The sequence below is a fragment of the Aptenodytes forsteri genome, unplaced genomic scaffold (genome assembly GCF_000699145.1).
Source record: "Aptenodytes forsteri isolate BGI_AS27 unplaced genomic scaffold, ASM69914v1 Scaffold119, whole genome shotgun sequence".
NCBI classification, from domain to species: Eukaryota; Metazoa; Chordata; class Aves; order Sphenisciformes; family Spheniscidae; genus Aptenodytes; species Aptenodytes forsteri.
In genome coordinates this window covers 1,873,717-1,891,256 of record NW_008796165.1, presented here as the reverse complement: position 1 = coordinate 1,891,256, position 17,540 = coordinate 1,873,717, and the positions used below count along the sequence as shown (strand labels likewise).

The 17,540-nt window shown below is 35.1% G+C and overlaps 1 protein-coding gene across 1 annotated transcript in view; it reads right to left on the bottom strand.

Moving 5' to 3' along the window:
• Positions 1 to 371: 371 nt before the first annotated feature.
• USP33 (ubiquitin specific peptidase 33) overlaps positions 372 to 17,540 on the bottom strand; it is a 38,119-nt gene continuing 20,950 nt past the window's right edge. Inside the window, exons 13-24 of the mRNA XM_009287267.2 lie at positions 16,890 to 17,062; positions 16,684 to 16,778; positions 16,066 to 16,099; positions 15,190 to 15,235; positions 14,277 to 14,457; positions 12,887 to 13,013; positions 10,945 to 11,114; positions 9,493 to 9,574; positions 6,800 to 6,908; positions 4,821 to 4,923; positions 3,982 to 4,050; positions 372 to 1,579 (exon numbers count right to left, since the gene is read on the bottom strand). Coding sequence (XP_009285542.1) covers positions 1,422 to 1,579; positions 3,982 to 4,050; positions 4,821 to 4,923; positions 6,800 to 6,908; positions 9,493 to 9,574; positions 10,945 to 11,114; positions 12,887 to 13,013; positions 14,277 to 14,457; positions 15,190 to 15,235; positions 16,066 to 16,099; positions 16,684 to 16,778; positions 16,890 to 17,062 — 1,347 coding nt within the window. The 3' untranslated portion in view covers positions 372 to 1,421. The remainder of the gene's footprint in view (positions 1,580 to 3,981; positions 4,051 to 4,820; positions 4,924 to 6,799; positions 6,909 to 9,492; positions 9,575 to 10,944; positions 11,115 to 12,886; positions 13,014 to 14,276; positions 14,458 to 15,189; positions 15,236 to 16,065; positions 16,100 to 16,683; positions 16,779 to 16,889; positions 17,063 to 17,540) is intronic.

Here is a 17,540-nt window from a genome sequence, read left to right as displayed (position 1 = left end):
GGCTGAGGAGAATACTTGGATTTACATTCAGACAGAACTGACTCCTCCTACACAGCACATTAGCAAGTACTTAAGGTTAGAGGACACTTTCTCTAGGACTCTTATAGGTGTCTTTTTAACCAGAATGGCTTTAAATGCTTTAGAAAGTTCAAAACCAGATTGATTTTATACTAGATAGCATTCTTCTAGATAATTTTACATGTCAGCATTTTCTTACTTTGGAGCTAGAACTGTCAACATCATTGCCAAAACATGACGCGGTCAAGAAATATAGTTATATGGGTGTGAGAGCAGTACCACAGCATTACTTCAAAAGTTTTTGTATTGATGTAATAAATGAAAAACGTTTAAGAAAGCTTCCCCCCCTCCCCTCCACAGTTTAATTTTTCTTTTTTTTTTTTTTAATTGATCCAGCCTTGAATAATGCTACTTATTTGGTAACAATATCAGGCAAAAACAAGAGCAAGCACCATTCTGCATTCCAATATGAATCATTCAGTAAAGTTTTGCAATATATACATTTTATCCAGCTTCTGACATTATAGGTCATCATGCCAATGAAAATTTTTAACAATACAATAAAATCCTTCAAATGGAAATGTTTGTGAATGTAATTCAAGAGACCAGACAATTTAATTTCTGAAATTTATATCACTCATGTCCATAATCATTTTACATTTCACACTTCATGCTCTCAAACATTACCCTAGAGAAGACTAGATCTTTGTCACATATACTATTTCAGACACTAGCCAGGTTTATAGAGTTACAGAAGACTATAAGAAGATGTAAAATTTAGTAGGTAATAAGTTATGACATTTGCTGACTAAAACAATATTCAATCTACACTAATGTTTGATCCATTCAAATACAGTAAGTATTTGGATGTTATATACTACCCATTTCATATACTTACAGTGCAAAATAAGTGAGAATTTTTTTCCTGAGCATTTAGGAAATTAAAATCCTTTTTCTTTGTCATTGATTGCAATCCATTTAAAATATACTCCCCATATACCTAGGCTTGTCAAGACTGTACAATTAAGACAGGCAAAGGTTTGTAGATAGCAGAAGCCAAATCAGGAATCAAAAGGGTTATTGAACATCTCTAAAATTTGTCCCCATTTTTCAAGTCTAAGGATATAACAGGATTTTGATTTATACCAAAAAGTTCAGAAATTACATTTTTTTTCCATTGACCAAACAGTCCAAAATGTACAAGCCACATGCCTTTCAAAACAGAGAAACAGCCTCTATTTAAACAAATTGTACTACATATTTCAACTTACTATTCTGTAGTTAATGTAATGCCCAGTGAGCTGTGCCTCCAACAGACGTAAGAGAATAAAACTTTTAGGAATGTATTTTGGGCATTTTGTAAGGAAGCTGGATTCCTTACAAGTTCATCTTTTTCTCAATAGCTACAGACCATGAGTTTCTAATTCAATCTTCTCCTCTGTCTGCAACATATCAGGTTCTACTGGAGGAACAGGTGGTCTGAGTATAATTTCTGGACCTCCACCATAGATTGACTGAAGAAAATTCCATGTTTCTTCAGATATTTGTCCAGAATCTGCACCTGAAAACATTTTTAAAATTTTAATTACTATTTAGAATAATTCTTTCATTATTTCTTTGAAGTCCATAACAGATACAAAAAGAAAAAAAGAATATAGATTCAAATTTAAAAGCCTAATCTGAATTTGGGCTTTATCTTGTGCCAACTACCAAACCCAGTGATGTATTTTATGTTAACTTTATACTTCTTGATTCTTACAACTACCTGCTCCAAGCTCTCCAGTACTTAACACACCTCAAGCATAAAACACATTAAGGTTCTATGATAAACATCTTATCTGATACTTATCAATCAAGCTGACAACTGGTAGCTCTTGGTACACAGGAAACAACGATTCATATTAATGTAAGAATACACAGTCCCATCAATTACACAGTAAAGTTCAAGGACTCAAGAGTCTTGTTTCATTAAAGAAATTAATATTGATAGTAAAGAATAAAAGTGTGAGAACCACAGTGAAATTCTCAGAACCACAGAGAGAAACCACGATTAGGACATTAACAGCCCCACTAATGCTTCTTGTATGTAGCACTAATGGGTCAGCCTGATTTCTTTTCGTTCACTGATTAAAGTCTTTGCTTATGATTCCATTCCTCTGGCTAGAGGTCCCTCTCCTGTCTCAGGTCAGCATCCAACAATCATTTCTGATTTTCCATAACCTTTTATAGTGGCAAAGGGCAAGGGAACATCCGCACATCGCCCCTCTAGGTTTTAACACAAGGATCCTGTCTGATACAGTTGAAGTAATTTCTTCACACTAACCTAAGGCAGAGAAGACAAATTTGTATTCTATCTGAATAAACCCCCTCTTCTTTAAGCAACTCATTAAAACCCTGCTCCGCAGCAAGTTTCCCCCAATATCCTTATTAGAGACTATTAATCTGTCTTGTTAAGCCTAATTTCAGCACCCTCCTACTAAAAACAAACGAACAAAAAAGCGCCATAACAAGGGGACTTCGCCCCCTACCTCCTATACTTTTCTGTCCTCACCACCTGCTCCAGTGTGCCTACTACTGTACTTTCTATATAAAAAGTTTCCAAAGAGGAAGGGTACAAAGAGCTGCACGTTTGTTTACCTACGCTAACTCAACCATGCAAAGCTTCATCTGGAAGTCATGATGCAGATCCTATGGCAGTACTAATGACGTTATGCCTCAGTTTTACTCATTTAGGTTCAGGTTCTTAAAAAACAACTCCACCTCTGCAGGCACAGGAGTAGATCTGCACTCCCTTATCCAGATTCCAGCTCTTCTAACAGTCAGGTTTAACTGAACAGGCACAGTGAACTGGGATCAGGACTACGGTATCACAGAAATACGTAATACTGCATACTATTTAGTGGCGCTCCCACCTCTTCTCTCATGACTTGAGACAAATTTTCCACAGCCTATTCATCTTCATTTCTACCCAAGTTCCAATTTGAATCAATGTAGCTGAAGTCAACAACTAGCTAATTTGCTATCAGTTACTGATTCTAAAACAATTTTTTTTTCCTACACGTCCATCAGATGCTTTATACCTTGTATTTGAATTCTGCATTACCGCTTAAATCATTAAAATGTACTGCAAAACTCATGAGTGTAAGAACTCATTCTTTTTTAAATACACTCTTGACATTTTACAATTGAGGTTTATGCAGGGCCTAGGGGCCTCCAGTGAACTGCCATTGGTAGGTCCACTGTATGCTGCGGCATTAAGTTAAATTGGGAAAAAATCCAGTTAAATAAAGGTTAATCATAAAGGTTAATCTTAATGCTCCCTTTTTTTTTTTTTAAGCTGAGCTACAATGAATTTAATATTCATAGAAAGTCTAAAGTCTTCATAAAGCAGGCCATATTAGAATTTTTTTTCTCTGTACCTACAAATTTCAAGTAAATGGTATTAAGCATCTGATTGTGAAGAATAACAAAGAAATCTGTCTTTGCATGCTAGAGAAGTTTTTGCAATGTACAGTGGCAAATAACTTGCAGAAAAATGAGCAACAGCATTTACTTACTGTGGTTTATTTCCCTGTGTCAGAAGTAGCTCTCAATTTAAATTAGGTTTCAAGATTCAAGTAACTACATACAGATATATGACACAGTCTAAAAGCCAAGCGTCTCCCAATTTACGTTAAGAAAACCCAAATCAAACCAAGTGATACAAAGCCAAAGCACACTTTCACCATTTTAAAGTTACTCTGCACCTCCTTCTACACTCTTATCTGTACTTGGATTAGTCTATTACAGATACTAATTCTTTATTTTAAGAATAAGCTGCTCCCCCCAAAATGGGCACAACACAGATTCACTAGGAATTGCCATTTTATGATAACAGTTAAAAAAAGAATTCATAATAAATTTTCCAAACTTCAGCAAATACATCATAAGAAGCCCAAAGCTGCAGCAATATTGGACACCTACCTTGTTTTAGCACAGCGTTTCCACATTTTGTTACTGCAATCTTAGCGTTATCGATAGGACCAGGAGGATCTAGTGTGACAGAAAGACGATTAAAATTGGGAGAGCTGAAAACAAACGGCAGGTTGGAAGTTCTATTTTCAAATGGAAGGAGAAATAGCTTGTTTGTTTACTGCTTGTTCTTGTACTGCTTAACAGTACATTCTAAGTTATTAAAAGCCAATCAGAATTTTAATTAAGAGGAGGTTTTTCAAAGCATTTGTGATTACAGTAAGTCTTCAAGCAACGCAAAACAAATTAATCCTAATTCTTACCCCTAGCAAAGTTGTCCTAGAGCAGACTCAGACAAGATTGTAGAACATTTTATCAGTGTTTCCATTTCAAAGCTTTAGAGGCACCTAAAGTAGGCTAAAGTGATATTACTGTAGTTGTTACTCAGTTATCTATGAGTTTAGGTTGTGACAGCGAGGTCACCTTTCCTCCAGAAGCTGTAGCATTATCTATGAGTTTGCACAGCAGAATCCATCCTCCCTTATACTTAGATCCAACTTTCCTGCTGCTGCTAACAGCAACCCCCCTGCAGACAAGCAACATTCTTTCCACAACTATCCCATTATCCATTCTTGTGAATTATTTGACTATATTCTGTAATTTGGTTCCTGAATACATTTGTAACCTATAAAGCCTGTGTCTTAGATGTTTGTTTTAAGAGCTTTTGTTGCCTTCTCGATCTGTTCTTCCTACAACCTTCTACCAAAGCAAACAATTTACTTAAACAGTACCACTACATGACAACAAAAAAAGAAAAGATTACCCATATTTTGAAATGGAGTACAACTTACCACTGTCTTTACCCTTTACAAATCCTTCCCATTCTCTGAACCATTGCATACTGATGCAGTAAAATGTTGACGGAGATTCTTCTTCTTGGAATGCTCTATTAAGCTGAAAGGAAAAAGAATCCATGTTTTTCTGCCTTTTTTTTTTTCCTTTAAACTACTGAATTTTTTTAACCACTGTAATTATTAACAGCATAATATTACACTGCTACAGAACATTTTAAATAACTACTGACCATCTAAACAGTAAACACCTGGTGAATTCCCGAGGTGAGATTTTGATGTAGTGGTAGCCTTCATATTAAAAGATGATTTATTCTGTACTTGAGAATTTATTTATTTTTTCCTGAGAACAGCAACAAGTTCTTCTTAAGCACAACTGCTTACCCATCAAACACTACTGGATAACTACTGTGAAGGCTGAACTTTCAAGTAGCAAAAGAAAACAGAAAACTTAGTTTTGTAAAATAAAATAAACCAGTGATTTGAAAGATTTGCTCCATAATTTCATGGAAGGTTTTTTGTGTGATGAACTATATCTTCATCTATGTTTGTTTCTCCCCTAATGGTTTGAACAATATGATTCCAAGCAAGGCATGGTGAACTAATGCACTGGGACGTCTCATGACTCTCTTTTGCGTCAGTTTAAAAAACACAAAATATTTTTTTGTTCCTACTATTTTAAAATTTAAAAAAAGAAATTAAAAAAAAAATCACATCCTGGTTTTCTGCGTTTCTGTTGCAAGGCAATGGAAGTGACTGTATAAATTACAAAATACAGCTAGGTAACAAGTCTCAGCTGCATTTAAACTAAATTTGTTTCTATCACTGTAAAAAAAAACAAACTTTTTTTTATAATTAAGATTTTAGGAAGTTTAACATGTTATTCTTTTTCACAGACTACAGATCTTTTCACACTCTTAATAAGAAACATGCAAAAAGTCACTTAAACCTTTAAAACCATTATCTTTTAGCTCTGTAATAATATAGCTATACTTCCCCCTTGAAGCCATGAACCTAAACCATCAACACAACTTCTTAAGGTTTTGGATAGAGTAAGTTTTGCAATCATTCCCTAAAGCAATCTATAGAGGATAACAGAATTTTCTGTCTGCTAACCAGTAGCAATACTTGCGTAACAGTGCACATATAATCATTGTTACTGGAAATGATCGCTAAAGCAAATGAGGTTGACTCAATGTTGTTAATAATAATTACTATCCAGTGGTAACCCAGACTAAAGAAAAATCAATTACTAAAAAATGCAAATAGCAGTTAAAATATGGAAAAGCTGACACAATCTCTGAAGTGTGATTAAAGCACAGATAGAACTGAAACAACAGCTGCAATTCCATTTTTCTCCCTCTCATGAATTAAGATAGCAGAAATGGGACTCCAATCTCTCTGCATTTATTTTCACTGAAAACTTCAAAACACATTTTTGCTTTAAGAATTACAAAATCATTACTACTAGTTATTTTACCAGACCCATGCACATAATCTCGAACTCATTGAAAATATAGTAGCTGCTTGATATTAATTTTACAGATCCATTACAATACTAAGGTATTTACTTCGCACCAAATTATTTATGTTTGTGTCTAATGATATTTTTAAAATTAGAACTAGAGATAAAGATTATGATTAACTTTTTGCTGGCATGGTGTTATATTATTGCACTTAAACCTTATCAGATTGCACAGAACAGATCACTGGTAGTGTATAAAGAACAACTAGCTCATGTGGCTGCACTCTGTTTCCATACTATAAAAAAGGCAATTTAAGCAACACATTAAATATTTTCTCTAAGTACATTTCCATATAAACAGTTATCTGGGATATCACAAGAACATTACTGTTGCCAACAAGAAAGCAGGAATTTGTTGCAGGAATCACCTATGCACTTCTGGTAACCCCTTGAGTCAAGTCATGAATATCAGGTAATGTCAAAAAGCAGAATGAATAAATGTTTACTTTTTTACCCGAATAAACATTTCCAATTCATTTTTTCTTCTTTTTTCAATTCTTTCAGACTCTATTTGGCAGGTGTGACAAACATACAGATGGTTAACAGCTGGTCCTCCTCCATACCTACAGTAAAAGTAAAAAACCATTAACCTTGTGGAAAATACCATGTAAAAAGATCATATACCTGTAGACATCCCAAATGTCAGCTTCTTATAATATGTAACAGAAGTCTGATACATGCCAGTCACACTGATCCACAAATGACATAATTTATTTTCCTGGTAATATTTTGTACTCCATCCTAAGACATAATCATCTTCCAAGTTCTGACTGCCTAAAGCCAGTGCAAACCATCTCAAACTCTGCTGTATCACATACTTCAAAAGGTGTTAACTATGGGAAGAATATGCCAGTGAGCAAGCATTCTGTTATATATACACCACGTGATTTTATTAAAGGCCTCTAAGAAACAGCTTATGAAAATGTTCCAGCTAGTTCTATCTTAATCATGTTCCTCCACTCCACTGCAGGCTCTTCATCAGTTTGCTACCTCCCTGACACCAGCCTCTGAACTTGTTTATTGTTTTGTTCTTAAGAAGTTATTCTCCATGACCCTCCCCTCCATATCTTCCTTGTGTGAAACTGCATACATGGAAGTCTTCAGGGACACCGTTACTGAGAAGCACAGGAGAAATATATAAATATGTGTGTGTATGTATCATCATGAACATGGGCAGCATTTGCTAGCCTGGAAACAACAAGCTCGATAAAGAAAATATTCTTGTATAACTAGCAGCCTTAAAGAGCTGCATTTACTACAACAGAAAGGTCAGGTTAAAATACGCATTGAGATAAGGATATTCCAGGTTCTACTTCCTAGTTAAATAATTATTTTTGTCAGAGCTGTGTTCTCGTCCAATTTTGTTTCTCCTCTAAAAGCTCAGATTTTATTCCAAACATCTTACGTTAAATGAGATAAAAGAGAGTGCTCTTAAGTATAGCAACATGAATTAAAGTTCAAAATATAAAAGTTCTTAAGCAAGAGGGAAAAGTAACTGTTTACTTAGTGAATAAAATTGAACAAAAATCTGCCATGGAAGGCATCCCTTTTTTTTCCCTTTTAGACTTGTATGTTTGTCAGTCCATAAAAATAATTTGGGATGCTATTTTTTTTTCCCCAAAATACAGAAGTATATACTTTAACTGAAAATTAAAGCATTATTTCAATACAATAGCACTTGTACATGCAAGTTTTTTGGTATATACTCAATCACCCCAACTAAACAAAGAGATATGTTTCATAAAATGGTCACCTACCACTTAAATTGCACCTCTGAAGATGACAATTTGTCTTTAGACTGCACTGATCAGTTCACAAGTTTTCAACTGAAATAGGTCAAGTATGGATTATACGATATTATCTGGAAGCAACTCTGACCCTAAACTATTTGGAATTGGAGTAGTGCCATGTTAGCAGCAAAATAAGTGTGTTTGGGACATGGATTGGCAATCGGCATCCTAGATGAGTATTTTTTTTCCCTTAATACTATCTCAGTAAAAGTCAGCTTCCATCCACCATAGCAGGCTTCCTCACCCTACATTCTCACCCACTGCAGCCGTGGTACTCTCCCATAATTCTTAGATAACAGCAAGACAAAAAGCAAAATATGGTTGTTTCAGAGCTACTCTGTGTTGAAGGGTGCATGCGCCAGTCAGGAAGCCAGAGAGAACAGACAAATGTTTAGCACTAACAATTCATACCTCTTTTCTACCTAGTAGATTACTCTCAAAATCTGGAGGACCCTACCATCTCTGGGACTTCTACCTTTCTATCGAACGATTGAAGTTTGACATCTTGTTAAAAAAGTTTATAGAGAAGGGAAATTAATGAGAAGTTAAATCTGAAGGAAAATGTTTTTAAATATTTCCGCGTACAGAAAATAGATAATGCCTTTGTCAGTTGGAAGAAAAAAACCAGTACATCTAGGAAAGTGGAAATAAGCTGGAAATAGTATTGTTTCTATTTTTCACTTGTGTCCATTGAAACTTTAAAACAAAAAAACCCTAACATTTAGCTACAGTGCTTAGGTGGTAGGCAATTAACAGCTAAAAATATTTAATGCAAGTACAATACACAGTCCTTAAGGTCATCAGCAAAGCTCTTCTGCAGCTTTTTGTTACTTTAAAAGGAGACACATCTTGTAAGAATCCCTCCTTTATAAGCAAGCACTTAAACCTGACCTACATTAGAAAGTGTTGAGTTGTTATACGGAATGCTTAGATATAAGTTATTTTGAAGCAGTACTGGCAGCTGAGGCTATGGATTCAAAGCCAACATAAAAGAAAAGCTGTCTCCAGCCAACAAGAGAACAGGAAGCTGATACAGAGAGCTCTTTCAAAATACCTCTTGCAAAGTGTACTTTTGCTGACCTACTTTGTGTCATTTTGTACATACCATACATGTTTATTGGTTTAATACTTAAGTATTATCCCAGTAATACACTACTTTATGTAGGCTTCTAGCATTACTTTGCACAAGGAAATTATATAAATTGGTGGTTTGCAATCCCTTCACTTAGTTTTGTGCCTAGAGTATATGTATTTTTCTGAACCACTAATTCTAAAGTCTGATGTTGCTGCTTGGCACATGTTTGCTCTCAAACTGTATCTCTTTTTTTTTTTTTTCCAGTTACAGTACAAAACTTACCTGCTATACAGATTATCCCATATATTTTGAGGTAGCATTACAACTAGGTCCTCTATGAAGTTAGCTTTGTGTGGAGGAACACCTGCAGAAGCAACAACAACAACAAAAAAAGAGACTTGCAGATTTGGGGGGGGAAGACTATGTTAGAGGTCTCTAAATAAAAGAAAAAAAATACAACCTTTCAATTAATTCAGAGAAATCATGTGAAACAAGTTTTACCACAGTATAATCTATTACTGTATTTTAAAGAGACCACTCTAGTTTTAGTCTTATGAGGCTGGAAAGTTTATAAAAAGCAGAAGAAAACTACATGAAAGCTTAAAATTAAAGGGCTAGAATCCTTTTTAGATACTGATTGCACAATGCTTCTGAAGTTATACAATTAAAATGTTTAAGAGTGATTAAATATTTTGTTTATGCATGTAAACACATTAGCAAACTGTCTATTCTAAATTCACTTATTTGCTGTAGACCTTTTTGAATTACTTCAAACAACATGAATCCTTGAAAGTAGCAAAATTTTGAGGGAGGCAAAAGTAGAGGGGCTTGCAGAATTAGAAGCGTTGCGTTGAAGCACATGGTAAGCAGCAACGTGCTACGCAGGAATTCTTTTGAATAGGGAAAATCTAGTAGTTCAGGCACTCGTACAAGAGTCATCTGCTGTAACCCTGCAGAAGGAAAGCCACAGCTACAAGGGCTCACATGTACACACTCCACAAATTGCTACAGGGGCACAATATTCCTATGTTAAAAGTTTGGTTCAGCAACCGGGGCAGCACCTCTAACTGCTAATCTAATACAGCTGTGTTTCTTACTAGAAAATAGGTATAAGAACACCACATAGTAATGATTTCTTGGAATGTTAGCACTCAAATATGGGTATTTCCCCAAATATGTTTTGCTTAATGTAATTATCTCATTTTTATTAACGTTTAGCACAAAGTAAAATTTTTATGCTCCTATACAAAATATACAGAATTACTACTCTATTTTCACACTGCTATGCACTGGATACTCTGCATCAGACCAACTTCTTGTTCCGCAGCCTTCAAGCCTTCTTGTTGCTTCTAGCATGCAGCTGAGAAAAAAATTTAGATTGGCAGACCAAAGTATTAAGGATGATGATGAAGTGACAGGATTTTTAAAAATGGGAATATACATGTTTAGGAAGCAAGCAGATAAGCCAAACTGTGCCTCTTTAAGAATCAAGAAAGCTTATAAACAAAATCAAATGTGCAGAGAAAAGAAAAAAAAATTAGGAGAACTTCACACAGTATCATTTCCAACCAGTCAGCTACTAAAATGAGAGAAATAATTTACTTAGAAGTTATAGTTCTAATTTACCTAAGAAGTTATAATATGAACTTACTATATTCAAATTCCTTTTAAACAAGCGTACATCCCTGTATAGCGACAAGGCAACAGACAAATGATACTCAGTTACGGTCTCACCTCCATGCATACAGAGAAAGTCATTATTTGAAATTGGTCCTGGTTCTGCAAAAGTCTTGAATTTATTTAACCACTGTCTGGAAACATAGAACTGCAGAAGACTTGGTTCCATCATATTCAGTAGACCCGATATCCTCCGTCTCTCTCTCTGTGCTTCTTCGCTGCTCTTTCTATTACCAAAATAGAAATCATTAAACAAATATATATCCTTGTGTACAGTGCAGATAATTTACTTTGTGAAAAGAAAACTGTACTTTCAAGTAAATTACCTGGGCCATGTCTATACTTTAAAGTTCTACTAGCATGAAGTAGTTGACTTGGCATGTGAAAAAAACTTGCACCTTTTATGCACAACCAGAGCCACCACCTAAATGTGTGGCAGGAACCTAGACTGTCACGTTACAGAATCACGTGTCACAAGAGTCAGTACAGTTAGTACAGAGCAGGAAGGGCAGCAAAGACTACTTGCTCTGTTAAACCTAAGCTTGTCCTTAGTTCTGACAAGCCATGGCACAGGTATTATCATGCTTACAAGAAAACTTTTGCTTGCTTAGTTCAACAACTCAAAGACCCCTGACAGTTCCCATTCAACCTACCAGGCCGAGAAAGCAAATTGGACCGCAACAGAGTCAGCAGACTATACTGCAGAGGTGATTTCTACCAGAGGAGAATGAGATAAGGCTCTGCCCATTTCCTCTATGCATCTTTTGAGCTAAAGCTTTGCAAGCTGTACTCCTTGGGCAGATATTCCTTACTTACCTTCAGAAGTAAGGTTGAACAGTAAGTAGATCAGGTAATTCCCCTACTTTTCCTGTATTCCCCTACTTTCCTCATTGAGACTTGTTGCTGGTGTCCAACTGGAAGTATCTTTGCTCTCCTGTTTTTAGATTGAATAGAATCTCTCTTCTGCAAAAGGAGGTTTGAACCATTCATTCCATCCTCCAAAACCCTGGCCTGAAACTTCACTCAACATCACACAAAAGCTGGGCCGCCTCAGTTAATTTACGGAGTCAAAGTTGACTCAAATAGCTGATGGAAAAGCTTCAGGTAGACCTAATGGCTATAACAACAAAGCTATTTATAGTCTAGCAAAACAAGACTAAAAGAGTAGGAAAAAAAACAAATGCTATGAACCCAATTAAAATACATTACCTGTTTAAATTCAGATCAAAATTATTTAACGAAAGCCTCAAAAGTCTGAAAATTAAATTCAAGTAGGTAAATTCACTTTCCAGCTGTAATTTAAAAATGCGTACATACCTCCACTAAGCTTTCTAAAATGCGCTGAAAGAACATCTATTTTGTGTGTGTGGTAGTGTTTTGTGGGTATATTCTATTTTAAAAACCAAATTTTATGAATGCTATTATTTTATTATTTATTTTAACATGTTTGCCCACAATCAGGTACAGTGTTATTTCTCGGCAATACAGCATGACTTCCACATTCCTTTTAAAAGACCTACTGAGTCAGACTCACAGGCTTAGCTCAGACAGTGGCAGGTACAAGTGCTCCTAATGAAAGTTCAAACATTCTCAGAACACAACTCATTTCTTGCGCAAATCTGATACAACCTATTTCGCGGTCAACTTGTAGTAGAAATTTCATCCTAGTACCAGAAATTTGGAATTTGAAAATTGAGTTAAGTTGCTTTTATTATTTCAAGTCCTTATTATTAAAGTCCTCTTTCTAGTCATCTTACTATACTTTATTTATGCAGATTTAATTTTCATTTTAAGTTCTGTATGAATTAGCAGTGACAGAGCAAGTGTTAAGGACATAACTGAAGGATTAAATCTCTCTCCAGCATAGGTGTTTCTGGTTGGTCAAATTCTTCCATTATAATTCTTGTGGGGCAGCTAATTTCTGAAAGCTGCCCAACTGCTTAAAAAGTTATTTATGTACCTGACTAATATAAGTATGATCGTACTTTTAATTTCTTACCTGTAGAAGAGAACATAGGCTTCTGCATTTTGCACTGTGGATTCAGATACTTCTGTGACACTCTGGTCATCAAATTCATACCACAGATTATTTAAATTGTTGCGACAATAAGCTATATAATGTCCACCTAGAGTGTTAGAAGCAAGAGTTATTTATTAAAGTGTCCAGAGCTGCCCATTTTACTTCCTTTTCATGTATTGCATAGTAAGTCCAAAAAAAGCAAGTCTTAAATGGGAGAAACATTAGATCGTTAGCAGACAGGACTTGGATATTAACTTCTCTCAAACTCAGGATCAGCTTTTCCTTCTGAATTTCTATCAGCTAGTGGGAAGTTGGGCACCACTTTCAGCATATTCTTGAACTCTTCAAACAGCTTGTTGTCTAATGTACTCCTGAACCATGATATTAAAATCAGAGTAAGACTGTCTGAACAATTTACCCTAATCAGTTTCCACAGTGAACTCTCTTAAATCTTTGTATGCTTTATAATAGAAATTAGCATAGATGTTTAACAGCTACATGATCTCAAGACCATACTTCACTGTGCTTTGAAGACTATTCATAATGTATTTTAAATTATTACTATTTTTAAATACATATTCAACTGTCAATAATTAAATAAGCAAGTATCTACTAAACTGATTACGAGAAGCATCATTCAGCAAGCACTAAACTGAAGATGAAAAAGCATCCAGAAAAAATGGAAACAACTTCATCTAAACAATGGATACCTCAAGTTTAGGGAGTAGGAGGGGGTGGGTAACTTCTCTAAAAATCTATGAAGTTTCTCGCTTCAAACTTTTCTTTCTCCCATTTTCCAAATCTTATAAATACTGAAAGCACTTGGGCAGGAACAAGCTTGACATATAGCTACTCATCACTACCCATAAGTGGCAGTTACTGCCTGTTTTGGGGTTAATTGGCAGCGATCATCCAAGAGAACATCTTTAAAAAAAATTACTGGCATCTTTGTGGTGCTTTGTGAACTCTTTCCAAAAAAATAAGGCATACAAAGCATCAAAACTCTAGACAAACAACAGCTGTTTAGAACAGCCAATCAACTGGTCATCTGCTGGCATGTAACATTATTTGTACATTTATACTGTTCACTTTCAATAGCGCATATAGTGTTTTCACTTAATATTCCAGGATCTGTTAATTTTTTTTCCACCTACAATTTTATTTAGGTATGCCATATAATTTCAAAGATGTGTCAACTCTTAAAGAGCAAGCCATCTTATGGTTCAAGGTAAAAATCACAGCATTTATCTTTCACATTATAATTACCAATGTTCATCTATTTACCCTTCAGTATATGGATATCATCCTTAAACAGAACTGCTGATGGGACTATCAACTGCAGAGACAAAACAATCAACCTCATACTTACTGCTGGCAGTTCCATGATGGCAGATGACAGACAAGAGATCATAAGTCACTATTTGAGCTGGACTGTCCTTTGCAAGGAAAGGCTGAAGATCAAGGCCTTCCAATGGAAAGGAGACATGGGTCCCAATTTTTGTGGAAAACATAAGTTCATGTCTAAATCTTTTGAGATGAATGCACAGTATCTGTAAGAAAGATCAACAGATTCACTCAAGAAATATACATGCTGCTATTTGATATTTAATAACCACACTGTGCAAGCCATCTTTTCCTTTTATCATCCCAAAAGGATCACTTGTCTCTATGGCCTGAGGCAACTATCACAAGCTCTGTGTTACACAGATTTTTTTTTTTTTTTTTAAATCAATTGCAGCTCAAGGAGTTAGAAATGAATTTGTAATTATTGAAGACTTATCTTACTGACAGTATTAACAGTCCTGAACAGTTACTAACACTGATGCAGCAATGAACAACATACCTTTTCTCTTCCTCAGTGCACCTACTGCACAATCTTGTCACAAGGGACATTAATTCTTCCTGATTATTGCAGCCATCAATTCATGTTTTGAAGTGTAAGACTGGATTACTTTTAAAATGTACAGTTACAAGCATTACTTATAGAAAAGGTCTGGCTATGGTATTTAATTCTATGATCTACAGTATAAATAAGTTCTGCAGGCTGACAGTAACAACATAGAAAAACCCCATTCTTCTAACTTTACTTTTCATGTACAAGGTTCACTTTCTTACAGGGTGAATAATCAAACACTGCTCACATTCTTAAAACAAATGCCAATATGAAGATGCGCTTTCATCATATAACGTTATAAACACAATTTACTCCATGCAACTCATTAGTCTTACCACATTCCTAATCATGCAGAAAAAGTGCTTTAAAGTGCATGTAGTAACAGTACCTCAGGAAATTTTTGCACTTTGCAGAATTTCACTCCATTTCTTAACCTAAGCAAAGGAAAAAAAAAACACAAACCCAAAACAACCAATACTTAGTTCTGAAAAGGTTTTATTTTATTGTGCTAGATCAGCAAAAGTCTAAGCTGAACATTACATTAGTAAACCCAAAATATTTCTGGAATGTAGACTAGACATGGAGTAGTCAAAATGATACAAACGATGCTTCAGAAGAAAAGACAATCTGTACTGCTGAAAAATTCAAAGCAGCAAGCACAGATAATCAAGTTCCATCTAGCTAACAGTTTCTCTCAGCATAAAGGAAAGAACTTTAAGCTTCATGAAAGCTGATTATTCAGCAAAATAGAAAAAAAGAAACCAACTAGATTTATTTAAGAAATTACCTACAGCAGATCACCAGTTATATAGCAAGGAATAACACTCCTTTTCCATAAAGGGCTTCGAGCAGCCATCAGACCACTTCTGTTTCTTGGTTCTTTAGTATTTAAAGCCACAGTATATTTATTTATTTTTAACACACTGAAGTGACCTACTGCATATCAGTGAAAACCTGCTAGTAATATAGAGGGCTAAAAGCTTTTATTTTATTCATCAAAAACAATTTACAAAGGTCTAAAATTGTAAGGAACATGAAAAATAATTAAGCACATTTGGTCTGCAATATGGTAGGGTGAGTCAGTGCTTCCTGACTCCTGCACCTTTGTAATACTAAATTTCTGACAGCCAGAACACAAGGTGGTATCAAAAGATTAATACTCCTGTGACATATCCAACAAAAATAAATGCCTCTTGACTAACAGAAGCATTAAAGCACTCAAATTAAGGTAAGTTAAAACAAACAAAGGTAAAAGCCAGCTTACTTTTTACACCTTCCACAGCTGTACATGTTATCACCTGCAAATATCAGGGAGAAGAAAAACAGCCATTATTCTCTAAATCCAAATAGTTATCCTTCAAGCGCATACATTTGATATATAAAAGTTTCAAGGGAATTTATCTTTAGGTTGCATTCAATATTTAACAGTCGTAAGAGTGTTGACACAGCAACTACACAGAAAGCTTGTTAGGTTTTATGCTTTCAACTATGAAGCAGTACAGCATAATCTGAAGAGATGATGCTGTATAATTTAAAAGGGAAATAATTTACTATGTCCAAATTAAGGTTATGGGAATGAGTATTAATATAGTGGGTTTTGAAATTTTTATGAACCTTCAGTTGATACCATTTCATTAAACCAAATTCAGATTTACTTGACATTTATAAAGCAGCTTTCATGGGCAGTTCTTGCCTCAAGTATTCAGTTGAGTGAGCAGCTTACCTTTTTGAAATGAATGATTCCATAAGAGCAAGGAATGACTATTACAGTCTAACAGGTGGCCTTTGCTTAATTGCGTGAAGCTAAGAACATATTGATCATCTTATTGTGATAGGAGGAAAAAAACCCAAAAGAAACATGTTCATGTAATTGACCTCTTACCCTTGAGCTCATCTCTGGCGAAAAAGGCAGCAAGACAATCTTGTAAGGTTACAACTGGACCCCAAAACCAGCTAGGAACACATGAGACAACAAACCTGAAACATCATTGACAGAAAAGAAAGAAAACCAACAAATGTTCTGCCAGAAGAGCAGAAACTGGAATTTCAAAATAGATAAATAAATAAAACAAAGTAGATATTATTTACCTTTTGAAATATTCCATAAAAAAAGCTATCCATCCCTGGGGGGCATATGCTTCTCCACATGACCCTGCCTTGACTAGAGATGTCTGATGACTTGCAGAATGGAGTTTAGCAAGATCTTCCTTACCTGGAATAGGCAAGGACAGATCCTGAAAGGTCTCCAGGGTTACAGACAGCTAAAGAAGAAAACAAATGAAACAAAATAGAGTTAAGCTTGAAGAGAAAAAGCAATTAAATGGAATTCTGTAAAGTTCACCAGTAACTGTATAGTTGAAAATTCCACTAGGCAGCAAATTAATTATAAATAAGGAGATGTAAGAATTCATTTTCTAAAAGAGGAAGAAAAAATAACATTTTAGAGTGAACTTGCACATTGTTATCACTGAAACTTTTTTTTTAAGTCGTTATTAATTATTTGTCTTCCTACTAGTCGTACAAAGCACTATGATTTTTGCCTCAGGCTCCTGTTATACAAACTAGTTTCACAAAGCTTCAGCCCATTGTTTTGACAGTATTTTACTTTGACATTATCTTGACCTGATGTAACTGGACCTGCTGCAGAAGAGACCCAGCTGTGCATTTTCTTTCTCCCATGCTGGATTTAGTGATCACATAGTCACAGAGTGAAACATCAAGCAAACTTTAAAAATTCTT